We start from the raw sequence: 14173 nt of genomic DNA on the forward strand, positions 1-14173 counted from the left end.
TCTCATTTGATCACTGTTATATCACTTCTCACTGATGCCAGATTGTTTCTGCATGCTGCTCTCTCACCTCAGGCTTTCTATCTGTGCACATGCAAGGGCAGAGACATACCACCAAATATAAATTACTCCAGGAAGAATCTTCTCCAGTGATCCAGTAGTAACAGTAATAATTAAAAAGAAAAAAAATCTCAAGATTAAAGTATAGGGAAAAAATGAATCATTTGAAATCTGCTACTGGAGTAGAAGCAGTGCAAAATGGATATACATCAAAAGTGAATTACAACAGTTCATCATCAAGTAATGGATTAAATGTAACAGCTCAGCTCACACTGGTGATGTACATCTGAGAAGCGGATGATAGATTTGTCACTACACCTGCTCTTCTACTTCACATTCATTTATATTCACACTCAGGGAGCTGCACAGATCCACGAAATTGTTACTGGGGGGAAAGCGCTCAGTTGAAGGGTGGAAGATTTTTTTAAAAAAAGGTGACGAAGAGGGTACACAAAGCAGGAGGGGAGGAGGTGGCTGACAGCAAAAGGAGAGAAAAGGGAAGTTCAGATATTATTATTGGGTGGCAAAGGAAGCACACAGGAGTTGATGAACTGGGAGCAAGGAGTTAATGAGAGAGGGAGGAATAGACCAGTCAAAGGACAGAAAAAAAATCATCATGAGAAGAAAAGGAAAGCACAGGAGGAGAAAAGATGAGATGGAGAGGCGGTGCTCAGTGCCATGGCAGGCAAATCAAACAGAAATCTTCATATCACTTTGCCTCGACGGATATTTGGTTGTTTATAATGTCAGGATGAGAGGGAAGGATAAGGAAGAGGTAGATAAACAGTGTGTAATGAAAGAGACGACGGACAGACTGATTGAAGTGAGATAGAGAGAGAGGTGGAAAATTAATGTAAGAGGGGCAAGAAGGACAAGTGAGTATGATAAAAAGGAATGCATCGTTGTGTTTTAATAACACGCTACGTCAAATCTACTAAAGACTGCGCCCGCTACTTGCTGGCTTGTGTGTGTGTGCTTGCTTGTCCCATTAAACATTTGAACCCTAATCTGCATCACTCCCCCCTTTCCCCTCCACCTCGCCCGCTTCCACATCAAACGCAATGAGCGAGTGTATATTTTATGGAAAGTGCTTTGTGTACTTTGTAGTCCCACAGGCGTATAATAAACCCCCCCATTGAAGACAAGAGGCGCCCGAGTGTCAGCCAGTGCTGAGATGGCGCAATTTTCCCACCGCACTGCGGTTGCTGCTAGCATGTATTATTTAAAAGTTTCCAGCCCTCCACACCTCCTCTCCAACTGCATTTAGTAGCCATGATCCTGATGGGGCTGCACAGGTTACAACAGTTTGCTGTGGCTCCCGAGGCAAGGCAGATCAATGCGCTAACAGGGTGAGTCAGGCAAAAACGGCTCCTGTAATTGAACCGAGCGTGGACGACAACACCGCCTCAAGTTAAAAATAAAAGATATATAAAAACCAGGGGAGATGGCACGGTATCTGTTTAAAGTAAGTGCTGCTGTCAAAAATGTGCAGCTTTAACTTGAATCTGGGTGCTGTTTAAAAGAGTGGATGACAGCAGAAGTATATTTGTAGAAATGAGATGTCTAGTGCAGGCAGAGTGTGGTTGCGTTCGGTCGTAACAATATCTGACATTTTTTACTTCATGCTCTTCCAAGTCCCGATCTACTTCCAATATTGTTCTGTTCGTATCTAACCGAACACGTAGGCTTTAATTTCTTCTATTTCACATGACAAATCCACACTCAATCCACACTCCAAGTGGTTGCTAATAGTTCTTCTATCCTTACCCAGTCTTGAGGTTGTCAATGGCTTCCTCTACACCCTTCTGGTTGTTGCGAATCATATACTGGTGCATGTTGGGATAGTTGGAGCGGATGTTCTCCTCAGTGCTGCCATTTGGCACCGTGCCGAAACGCAGTGGTGGGTACTGGTCTGCTGGCTGCTGAAACTGCACAAGAAGAAGAAGAGGAGGTGGGCTGAGATTAAAGTGACAGGAGGAAGGACGGAAGTTAAAGAGTGGTAGCTGAAATGAGGGAGAGGAGCCGATCCGTGCTGCGGGATGAAGAGCTGCAAAGATTCAAAGACTTCACTTTCAAAGAAGAGCCCCTGTGCTACACTTTTCTAAAGAGCTCAGAAGCAGAGAGAGACTGATAAAACAGATGAGGTTTTAAAGTGTCAAAGCAGCGGGACACAGTTTTGTGAGTTGTGGTGAAACTGCGCTGGAAAAATCAAAATAATAAAAAAAGGAAAGTACACAGTTTTCCACTTCTGTTAACTTAAGCTATTCTGATGTGCTCTCTTAAAGGCAGACATGAGAGAGTGCAATATTTGTGGCATAATCGTATTTACAACCCCGATTCCAAAAAGATGTTGGTTTGCTGAAGGTATGAGGGGGAGGGAACTGTAGCTTCTTTTAGTCTGTGGCGATAACAGACGGGTGATATACTCTCTGTGATGTGCAAAGATGAATTAAAATTTGGATTTGTGATCCCAGTGAAGAGATTCCGGCTTCTCCCTGCTTCTTTATTCCACCCAAAATGACCTTTGACCCGGAGAATGTGTTAGCATCTCTCTCTATTCATTTATTTTTCATTGTACACAGCAATCCATGTTTTTGGAAACAGGGTTGTATTTATTTTGAAAGATGACCCTGAGTCTGGGAGACTTTGGTGTTGTAAGTTTTAAATCAGGTAAAATACCCATGATTCTCTCAATATCAAATATGTGGAATTTCTTGCTAACCATTCAGTCCATCATATGACTATTCACCTGTTTGTAAATCACTTATCCATCCATCCATCCATCCATCCATCCATCCATCCATATCATACCTTCTTATCTGACAGCCCTGACACCGTGTCAATGTACTCCTCCTGGATCATGAAGGCAGCCAGGTTGGCAGTGTAGGAGGCCAGGAAGATGACAGCGAAAAAGGCCCACACCAGCACCTGAAGGTAGAACGTGGTGGAGTAAGATCAATGAGGACTGAGCCTGACAGGTGTGAAAGTATTTTAGGATCCCGGTGACTCTATTTCCACTCCCTGGCATTTCATCGCTAAACTCACAGCTCTGAAACTCTGTCTTGCCTGGAGGGCCGGTTCATACTTTCCACCGTGGCATTTCTGCCTCCTAAAGCTGCAACAGGGAATCTGTCGCACAATTAAATGAACTTAAATTGTAAATAATATTAAACTAGTTGCATATTTTTAAATATGGGAAGAAAGAAAATCCCCTGAAAATCCCCTTTTTCATGCAATACACTCCTTACATCATCACGTCCATCACAGTGGATATAAAAATACCTTCTGCCCACCTTAAAATTCATTTAGGACCATTGATGCAAATATGCTAGTTGAATCAAAGCACTTGGTTAAGTATGTAAGCACAATTTTGAAATACATGATTTAAGTAATTAATTATATTTAAAAGGTATTTTTCAAATAAAAAAATATATTGTGTAAAAGTTATTTAATATTGCATCTCCACAAAGGAGGGAAACTTGGTGACATATGTTATGTTTAGTGCTTTGTATAATTCAAGCTTCAAGCGCTACATCCTTCATCATTCAAGCAGTTGAACTGCTATTTCATTCACATAGCCTTTAGCTCAGAAAACAGATGGTGCAAATTTATTTCAGGCTTGGGCTGATTGCCTGTTAGCCTATAGCTATTTGATTGGTTATTTGCTACATAATCTTGCTTTTCTTGCACAGATACTCGTTGGCAGAAATTAATATTTTATTGTTAAAGAAGTGTTCAAATGTATTCAGCATAAACAAAGTGGATTATCTTTTGCAGCACAAATAAAAAAAACAAACTCCCATTTGAAGAAGAAGACAGATTAGAGAACGGCCTGGAGACTCAAGTACAAAACTGTGGCTGACTGATTTGTTTTAATAGTTTTTGGAGAAACGCAAACATAAGGTGAGAAATCGAAAATTGTTAAAAAAGGAAGAAAAACCCCCACTGCATTTAAATTTGAAATCACCTTGAAGCACTCCTTCAAGGTTACATATTTGCGCCCCTCTGGAGTGCTTCCAGCACCACTGCAGTTTTTAGATTGCTCCTTGGAGGTCCTATTTTGGCACGTCAATGCCACCGTCTTCTTCAGGAGTTCTTCTTCTTCTTGATGTTTACTTAAAGAGTAATCAACTTCTGTGCCAAACTGATGCAAATTTCCTCCTGATGACTGTGGGGATCACTAGTGGGGATCATATGACTGGGTATCATATTCAGCGACAATCCAGCGACAACCAAACAACAGCCTTCAGAGGAAGAGTTTGCAGTGTTTGTCATGGCCTAAAGGTGTCGCATCGGGTTAGTTTGTGTGTGTGTGTGTGTGTATGTTTTCATGAAGTGAAGCCCTTAACGAGCAAGAACGCCACATTAAATCAGATAAAGATTATGACTTTTATGAGAGAACTGCAACAAGTGAGGTTAATATTTCAGTTTGTTTATTATTTAAACGCTAGATTTTCACCAGATAATGGCTGTTTTCACATTGTAGTATTGCTGTCTGAGTAAGGAATCAAAATATATTAACTACCCCAAATTACTTTAGCAAATTAATATGATTCTTCAAAAGGTTTTTTAGGCAATTCGGGATGGAGACATTTAGCCGTACAGAAGAGCTGCTTTTATTGCTATAAGATGGTTGAATGCTGACATTCAGCCAGGAAGCAGAGATGTGGATTAGCCGGAGCAATAAATTTGCACTGTGGTGAATAGGACTATTTGTTTCCACAGTACTCTGTTTATGCCAAAAGTTAATTTGCATAATTTTCTTAGTGATTAAGATAGTAAATGCACACCCCTACTAACTGTGGCAAATCAGCATAATTAAAAAATAAAACTCAGTGGAGGCTTGAACGACGGACTGCTTGGGAAGTTATCGACCTGTGGACTGATGTAAAATCTGTTTAAATGGTTAATATCAATAATAAATGGTTGACAATTATCCAGCGCATAGTGGGGTACTTACTGATAACCCTGAATAGGCTTAGGCAGGTATGAAAAATGAAGTGGAAGTCATTTGGCAAATAAACCTCCATTAAAATTGGATTTATCTTGTAATCATTCTTTCTTTTTTCCTTTTAATTAGACGTGGTTGCCTCGTAGAATATTTTGGCTGGCAAGTGTTGCAAAAACATATCAGATACAGAGTGCTGGTGCTGCTAAAGGGGAACCTTAAATATACAGTTTTCTCTTCAGTGGATTTTTTAATCTTAAATTGAACATGGGAAATGGTTCGATGGGCAAGAAAACCATTAATAACTCTTACCTGCAGGCTGAAATACAACTAACTTCAAATCCAGGTTAAAAAAAAAAGCACACATACGATGTTGAATAATCATCTTCTCTGCTCTAACCCCCTTTTGTGAAGCCTATCAAGCAGCTAATGAGCTCTTAAGATGATTGGGGTTTTGTTGAAAAGCACTTGGGCAAGCAGTCGAACAAAATACACCTCGAGTTTTCCCCTCCTGTGGCTTTACTCTGCATTAGAGATTGCAAGCCCAAAGTAACAGCAGGTACTGAAAGGACCACCACAGTGAAACAAGTGACTAAACAGTCTGTTAAATAATTGTCTTGTAGACACCTAGATTACACTGAAACATGACATTTTTAATGACTACAGTTTAATGTCACACAGGTATCCGCTTGATGGTGAGAATGTAGTCATTTGAAAGTTGAACTACTTTTGACTCAAAAATTGTTAATTTAGGCTTGTTAATAGATAGAAGTTTTATAATTTTGCTTCTGTAGACCACCACAAATTAACATCACTTTAAGTAAAAATGATTGTTTTTAATACTTAATGAAAATCAAGTATGAAAATCCTTTTTATTCAATGACGCACTAAAGTTTAGAACCTGTGGCGATCTCCAAACGCTGTGTTACCTCCTGAGGGTGGCTGCAGTAAAGACCTTCCCTGCACTCACCTTCAGTTGCTCTTTCTCTGTCGGCCTTTGGTTTTATAAAACTGAATAGGGTTAAGCGCTTTGGTTATAATCCGATTTCTCATCTCACATTCCATTGCCTTAAGAAACTCTTGGGTTCCTTTTCCCAGTATGCTTTGGTTCACTATCCATTTGCACTGTTTGCCAGCATTTGGAGTACAACCCTGTACACTTCAGAATTCATCCTGCTACTTTTATTAGCAGTTACAGCCAATAAAGACTAACAGCACAACATTCCCTCCACTGTGTCTGACAGATGACGTGCTATGTTTTGGCTCATGAGCTCTTTCTCTCCTTACTTTCCTTTCTGATCTCTAATCGTGGGTTCATCTGTCCAAAGAATCTTTTCCAGAACTCTGCAGGCTCTTTTATGTGTTTTCTGGCAAAGTGCAATCTGGTCTTCTTGTTCCTGTGCGTAACTAGTGATTTATACATTGTTGTATCCATCAATTGTCTTCTGCATACCCAGTTCAGGATCTGGAATCTAGCCCAGCTGTCACACAGGTACACCCTGGACAGATTGGCAGTCCATGTACAGAGACATAAACAACCACTGACACATTCACACCTATGACTAATTTAGAATTGCCAAGTAGCTCAAACTTTGTAATGTGGAGAAAACTGGAGCTCTCAGAGAAAACCCACCCAAGTATGAGGAGAACATGGATTCAAATCCAGGACGTTCTCGCTGTGAGGCAACCACTGCAAAACTGTGCTACTCCACTTGGTTGTAAGTCCTCTGTATTATATGAAGTCACCTGCTCATTGTAGACCGTGATGATGATAAAACTTACTCCTCGAGAATGTTCTTGCTATGAAGCTATTTTTCTTAAACATGGAACAAATTTAATGGACATGAATTTTATTGCTCTTCTGTGGTCATTCCAGCTGTTTGCTCCTACTGAGCTGGTCAGTGGATTTTTTTAAAGAATTGTCCCAAATGATTGATTCGGAAAGTGCTAAAGTTTTTGCTATTAAAACAATTAAAATGGTTAAAATTGCATCTTTGACCAATAAATACTGAACCTGGAGTTGACTGTAATTGATGCTCTAGTTTGATGAGTCATTCACACAATTAATAAATAAAAAAATAAAAAAATAAATAAAAAACACAGCCATTCAACTAAATTTACCATGATCTTGCTGGTGGTTCCTCTGGGATTCTCCACAGGCACAGAGTTATTGAAGACCAGAGCCCAGAGCAGCCAGACAGATTTCCCTATGGTGAACTTAGATCCCCCTGACTCTGAGAAACAGACAGACAGACAGTGTGTTTATGAAGGAAAGTAATACCTGTTTAAGACATTACTGGAAATTGTGTTGGGTGATGAATTATGGCCAGAGTTGGGGGAAAAAAAACTATTTTCAAAGAAATATTAAGAGATGACTTAAATATCCAAATTTATGCTCTTAGGAAGAAACGCATCACTCTTTGAGTAGCAACAAAGAGATTAAGATTTGTGACATGTTGCTCACATCCATATGGAGAAGGCCACTGAACTGTTATCCATGATGGATAATCCTGAGTACCCTTTGCACCATTTACTGGCAGGCAGTGGTGCACCATCTCTAACAGGCTGATTCAGCACCGCTGCCACAGAGGAAATATTCTATAGCATGTACTATCATCCTCTATAACTACTACTAGCAATGGTAATAGTAGTAGAAATATTTCCCATATTTTCACTCATTCATAAAGATTTCCTTTTAGTCACTTAAGATCATTGCTGAGGTCCAGGTTCCAGGTCCGGGTTCATGATTCTGGGTAAAATTTAGTCTTTTGTGGTTTCACAGAAAGCAAAGCCAACAGGTAACACGTAGTGGAGGTTCTGTGGGGCAGGACTGATCCAACAGGAATTTTCAAGACAATGAGATGCAGAAGAAACAGTTTTATATAAAACGTATATGAAAAGTATTTCAAAAGTTACAGAACACTATTGAAAGTATTCTGTACTCTGAAAAAATAATTCCAAGATGCTTCAAAGACAAAAACTAGTCGGTTTTATAATAGTTTGGTTAACCGCCATAAAAGAGCAGCGCATAACTGTGTGGCCTTGGTGACATTGTGAATGAAATATTTGCAAGTCTGCCTGAAATCAGGTAATGCTAGCGAACAGAAGCACGTTGTTATCTGAATAGTCACAGTCCACTGTTGCTTTAAGACTTTTAATTGGAAATACAGGGACAGAGCCCAGACTTTGAAATAAAAGTAGAAATTAGACATGTGGACGCTGTTGCTATGACAATACAGAACGTCAACATTAACAACATTAACATGCATTAAATTGCAGTGATTGTATGGACCAGCTGCCCTGCAGTGATCTAAGAAATGTCTCATGTTGAAAGTTCAAACAGACATAACTGAGAAGAGGACTTATTTAAAGTTATTAAACCTGGCAGCAGACACCCTCGTGTTGAATGTAAGGTCATTACGCTGTGAATCACTATGCTGTGAAGTCTCAGAAGGATGAGAAATAAAAGAACAAAAAGACACTGACTATAGCTCATTGTTCAACATTAAAGGTGAAGCTGCACGTTTATGGAAACACAGTCAGCATGTAGATATGGTGCAGATGTGTGGGAGGATTACTTTGAAGTATCTGAAGTACCTTTTCTTCAAGTAATGAGTGCACAAATTAAGCACACAAGGCACTTTATAGTGTCTTTACACTTTAAAGTGTATTATATTTGAGTGAAGTGGAAGTTAATTTGACGTATTTAAGTCATAGAATGGATAATATGTTGCTATTTTGTCAAAGCCACTGAAGTGTGAGCACAAGTTGGGAACTCATCACATATAGACCCTCCTTAAACTCAAACAGTACTTTTAAATGTTTAATGTGTAGGGACCATAATATTTTCCTAAATCTGGTGATTAACTCTGACCAAGTAGCAAGGGAAAGCATGTTAAAAGATCCCAAAGTGGACCATCTTCTAGCTACCAAACCCTTCCATGAGCTTTATGCTCTTGGAAAAAAAAGGACTGCTATATAGTCAGTATTATACTATATACCATTGCAATGGTCAGTGTCTCAAGGTTTTGTATTTCTGGGAAGCTGGCAGCTTCTGACACAACACTAGTATTTGACACCCTGGAAATGTTGGAAAAAAAGAGGACGACAGAGATGCAACTGCCAAAAACTGGTAAGTAGACCTTTAAACTTTAGCTTGTTCAACTTTTGTGAGGATATAAACTATAGAAACAATTATATAATAAGATAAGAATAAGATTTAAACATGCTTATAAAGAGAGATGAAAGTTGAAGCGGTTTGATACAGAAGAAAGAAAAATGACGAGCGTGCACAGACATCTACCTGTCACATAAAATGAGTTCACTTCTACTTGTGTCAGTTTATTAAAACATAAAGAACAACTTTTCCAGGTTATAATTAAAAATAAATGTGTCGGGGCAGAGACGCACACAGTAAATAGTTGCAATAATGGTGAAGTGACAAGTACTGTAAAGACGTCAACATCAACCACCACCACGCAGTCCGTGTTTGTTTCATTATTATTAAATAAGCCACATTGTGGGTGTGAAGTGATTGTTTTGAATCCTGTGAAGTCAAAAAAAAGCGGAACGCTTAATTATAATAATTTGGACAAACACCCTCCTCAAATCAGCCCCCCCTCGCTTACATAACTGACAAAGTGACAAGTTGGTAATAATGTTGTGAAATGAGCAGTGGTGGTGGGTTGATTGGCGTGCAGACACTGGAGCGACTCCGTCACTTACTCTTAGCACTCTGCAGGCTGCGGTTGTATCCCACGGGGCTGAAGAACTCAAAGATGAAGACGGTGACAGCCACGACCGACAGGCACATCACAAACATCATCACCCACACCGCTGGGCTGTAGGGCTCTGCAATACACCAACACACACACACAAGAACGAATAGGAAAACTTTAGGAAGTTTTCCTGACATTTACTAATTACCCCTTCATAAAATGGGAATCTGTGTGGACAGTGAACAAAGATTGATGCCTAACAACTATAGGTTTGAGAAGACCCTTGTCATCCCATGCACCAACTGTTTCTGGTGCAGTGGATGTTATAAAAAAAAGTCTGCTCCTCCAATATGCAGAGGGTTAGAATTAGCACACAAGGTTACTTAGACCACAGAGGGTTAAATCACTTGTTCTAAACTAGCAAACAAAAACTTTTCGCTACACGTTTCTCAATGTCACTGTGAACCTGATCTAAACAAGAGGCATCGTAAGGCAGCGACAAAGAGAAGTTGTTTGATAGTTTACTGGGATGAGCTACACACAATCATAGCGTCAGCACTCTGTAGTACAAGTACAACCTGCATCCATCCTTTTCAAGGTCACAGGTCGCACTGGAGCCTATCCCAACTGTCCTAGGGCGAGAGGCAGGGTACACCCTGGATGGTTGCAATTTAGTGTTTTCAATTAACCTATCCCCACTAAGTGTGTCTTTGGAGTGTGGGAGGAAGCCGGGAGAACCCACGAAAATGAGAACATGCAAACTCCACACAGTTTGGCCAGATAGTGGAATTGAAGCCAGGACCTTCTTGCTTTGAGGTAACAGTGCTTACCACCGTGCTGCCCCAACCTGCAAGTGAAATCACTTTTTTTATTTCAACCTGCAAGTGAAATAAAAAACAACAACAACAACTTTTTAAACTATATTTTGGTGCAAAGTAACTGAACTTTTTACAGGGTTTTATCGACTCTGGCGGTTGATTCTATACAGCACACACAGTTTTCACATCCCAGTAGCCATTGAAATTGCAGTTATGGCTCGCTCCATATTAATTTACACAGGAGCTTGATCCTTTTACCCTGAAATACTCAGACACAGCAGAGTGTCAAGCTCCAAGCGTGACCTTACCACTGGTACAACTGAGCTTTTTTTTGTCTTTGTAAAAAGACTGCATTTGAACGTCTTAATGGTAAGATGAAGATGGCGAAATCTTACAATGCTGTGATTGCAGCCATTCCCCAACTCTCTGTGAATGGCCATTGATCAGTGGTCTTTGATCAGTGGGTTTTGGTCAGTGCTTGTTGATCAATGGTCATGAGAACTTGCATAATTAAGATTAAGGAACTGACCTCCCAGCCCATTGTTCCTTCAGTGGGCTGGTTTCAGTCATTATGCAAATGTGCTGTTTATAAGATTTGGGGAAACCTGCAGTCAGCTGAGACTGAAGAAGTCACTTGGATGAGTGACGAAACGTTTCTCCCCCAAAATGCTACGTCCAGATGAACAGAATCAACTGTTTGGAGACTGCATTTGAACATTTTGAAAATTACAGAGAAAAATAGAAACCAAGATAGTAAAACAAAGCTAGATACTGTAGGTTGTTGGTTCTATTCTGTGTCAGCTCAGATTCATAGTAAATTCAACCAAAACAAAAATTGTAATGAGAGAAAAGACATATCTCAAAGCAGGAGGCATCACAGAAGTGATGAAACATTGAATGGGATGTAAATATTTTAATGAAAAATAATATAAAACATCTAAGTCCGAGTCAGGGATTTGATTTTAATGTTGTTATTATGTCCATGAATATGGAGCGAGCATCCATGTATTATACATTTCAGGAAAAGAAATGTGTGCTGAATAATTTACACATTGACACTTTCTGTTTCTGCCACTGTGTAGCTGCATGACACAGCAAATGAGCAGTCTTGTATTAAATTGTTAGATGTCTGGATGTAGACAGGAGGAAATTGTTTCTCCTCATATCAAGTAATGGGTGCTAGTCTAACTGCCGGCAGAGGAAACAAGCAGATTCTCCTGAGATTTGCCAAATTAGTGAGGGATTTGCTGCCTAGACTGACATTGGCAGATGTAACACTAATCAAACAGCACTGGCGAGATGGGCTGAGCTACTGGGTCGCCTCATCAACACTTTAGTCTCTCCTTGTGTTACTTCCAGGATGAGATGCTAAATCAAATGTGACTGTGTGCTGACATACCAAAGAGTAACAAGCATCGTTTATATACGAGGCTTTTAGCTGTGGCTCCCGTGCAGAGAGACACACAGTGAGGGAGCAGGTGGAGAGGCTCAGGATTATCCATTAAACTTACTGCCAGACAGGGTTAATATGCTTTTAAGGCTGCATGGGCTGCCAACCCGTGTGCCACAAGGACTGCGACGATGCATTATAATTTCAGCTAGGTTTTCATTGTTAAATTGAATAATAATTTCATTTCATTCTGTTTATGATAATCATTTTCTTTTTATTAAATTTTTGGTAGGAACATTTTCAAAATCATGCATGGAGGATACATTTTTAACAGAAAAAGCATGAAACTAGATATGCATCATAATCACAAGGAGGCTGTCACAAGGAGACCTGAATTTTAATCGAGCTTAATGCTCGTACAAGCAGGCACAAAGTCAGCTGAAATCACAGTAAGAGGGCTGATGCCAGTGCCAGCCCATATCATCTGATGGGTCAGATTACACAACTTTAAGTGACAAATTCCATTTGGGAGTGTGGTTTAAGCTGCTTTAGTCTGCCTAAAGTTGCTATGCATCTGCAAGCTACTTTGCAACCCAACTCCACACCAGCTTCTCCTTTTCATGCTATATCTGTCCTAATCAGTTTCAGATGGTGTGCTTTAGGTGGGGTGGCTGTGGGTCATCTACTAACAGGAAGGTTGGTGGTTTGATCTCTGGCCGTTCCAATAGACATGCCAAATATCCTTGGGCAAGGCACTGACAGAAAGCACTTAGGCACAGAAAGAAATGCTTGTATGAATAGGTGAATAATGCATGTTGTTTACAGCACATTGATAATGTTTAATATTTGAAAACAAATCTTTGTTTGACTATCCTGAACAAGGTTCCTCTGTTTAAACACAATCGTTGGAAACAATCTGTCCACCTGACAGTTACATTTATTAAAGAACAAGATAACAATAACAAGATAAGATAAGGGCAGGGATAGCTCAGTAGGTAGAGTGGTGGCCCCATGATAGGAAGGTTGGGGGTTCGATTCCCCTGAACAGCTACCCTGAGGTACCCCTGAGCAAGGTACCGTCCCCGGGCGCCCAGTGGCTGCCCACTGCTTCACTGAGTGAATGGGTTAAATGCAGAGAGGGATTTTCCCCACGGGGACCAATAAAGTACACTTTAAAAAAAACTGCGGTTTTTACCAATTGCATGTGTGCTGTTAAACATGTAAAGCGAGAGGTTTTGGTGCCTGTAATTTATGTATGAAGATGTGCATGTTTGCATCGGTTTAAGGTTGACAGTGCAAACAGCTTCTTTGCTCAGATGTTGTTTTTTTATGTGCACCCATTTAATATGTTTTTATTGTGATGTTTAGTAATATCTGGTTTCATGCAGCAGTTCCTTTCATCCAAAACAGTTTTCTCCTTTGGTTAATTTTTTGCCTGTTTTATTTTCTCTTTTTTAAATCTTTTTATGACTTGTAATCTTATGTGCAGCACTTTGTGATTCTGTCTTGAAAGGTGCTATATAAATAAAAATGTATTTATTTATTTAGGGAGACAATAAAGTAACTTCAACCTTAAAATGTCATTTAGAGAGAAAGAACATTTTTGGGGAAAAGGATGACTACAGAACAATAGTTTGTTTTTTTTATTATAAAACATTATTCATTGCAACCCGCATTAAAGTTTTATAATGAAAATAAATGCTGAGTTTATTTTAGTATATGTGAAACCTTCTTAAGTTTGCCATGCAACATTATGGATGATTAATAATGTAATAAACTGTGTGTCACAAAAACAACATCAACGTTGCATAAGAGTCAATGAATTATACATTTCTAATGATTTTAAATTAAATCAAGAGTTGGACTGGATGGATACGTTTGCTGGATTTGTGCTGAATCTAGCCGATGCCCACGGTCACTTTAAATGTTTTCTTCAAATTTCTTTTGAATTTTTATATTAATTTATTTCTTTTCAGGTTCTAAATCTAGTTTTGAATGACGCGTTCTGATTTTTGAAAGGCACTCACTGACGTTTTTAATAAAAGCCAATAAATAAATACTGGTTGCCTGCTTGTTTTGTGAATGACTTTTCCTATACAAAGAAAATGGTTTAATGACTGTTTTGTTTTCTGTGTCTATTATTATAGTGGAGGAGAGCGTACATAATAACAGTCATTAACAGAATGTTGAAAATTATGCTACTGAGTAGAATAATCTTTGTAATATCTAATTTTAGGAACAC

The 14173-nt window shown here is 39.4% G+C and overlaps 1 protein-coding gene across 1 annotated transcript in view; it reads right to left on the reverse strand.

Moving 5' to 3' along the window:
- grin2da (glutamate receptor, ionotropic, N-methyl D-aspartate 2D, a) overlaps positions 1 to 14173 on the reverse strand; it is a 261238-nt gene that overhangs the window by 32582 nt on the left and 214483 nt on the right. The window contains exons 11-14 of the mRNA XM_085263506.1: positions 9731 to 9856; positions 7127 to 7239; positions 2869 to 2985; positions 1825 to 1985 (exon numbers count right to left, since the gene is read on the reverse strand). Coding sequence (XP_085119632.1) covers positions 1825 to 1985; positions 2869 to 2985; positions 7127 to 7239; positions 9731 to 9856 — 517 coding nt within the window. The remainder of the gene's footprint in view (positions 1 to 1824; positions 1986 to 2868; positions 2986 to 7126; positions 7240 to 9730; positions 9857 to 14173) is intronic.

The sequence above is a fragment of the Mchenga conophoros genome, linkage group LG22 (genome assembly GCF_057382185.1).
Source record: "Mchenga conophoros isolate Kocher_MC1m ecotype Shallow Benthic linkage group LG22, M_conophoros_male_GT1.1, whole genome shotgun sequence".
Lineage (NCBI taxonomy): Eukaryota > Metazoa > Chordata > Actinopteri > Cichliformes > Cichlidae > Mchenga > Mchenga conophoros.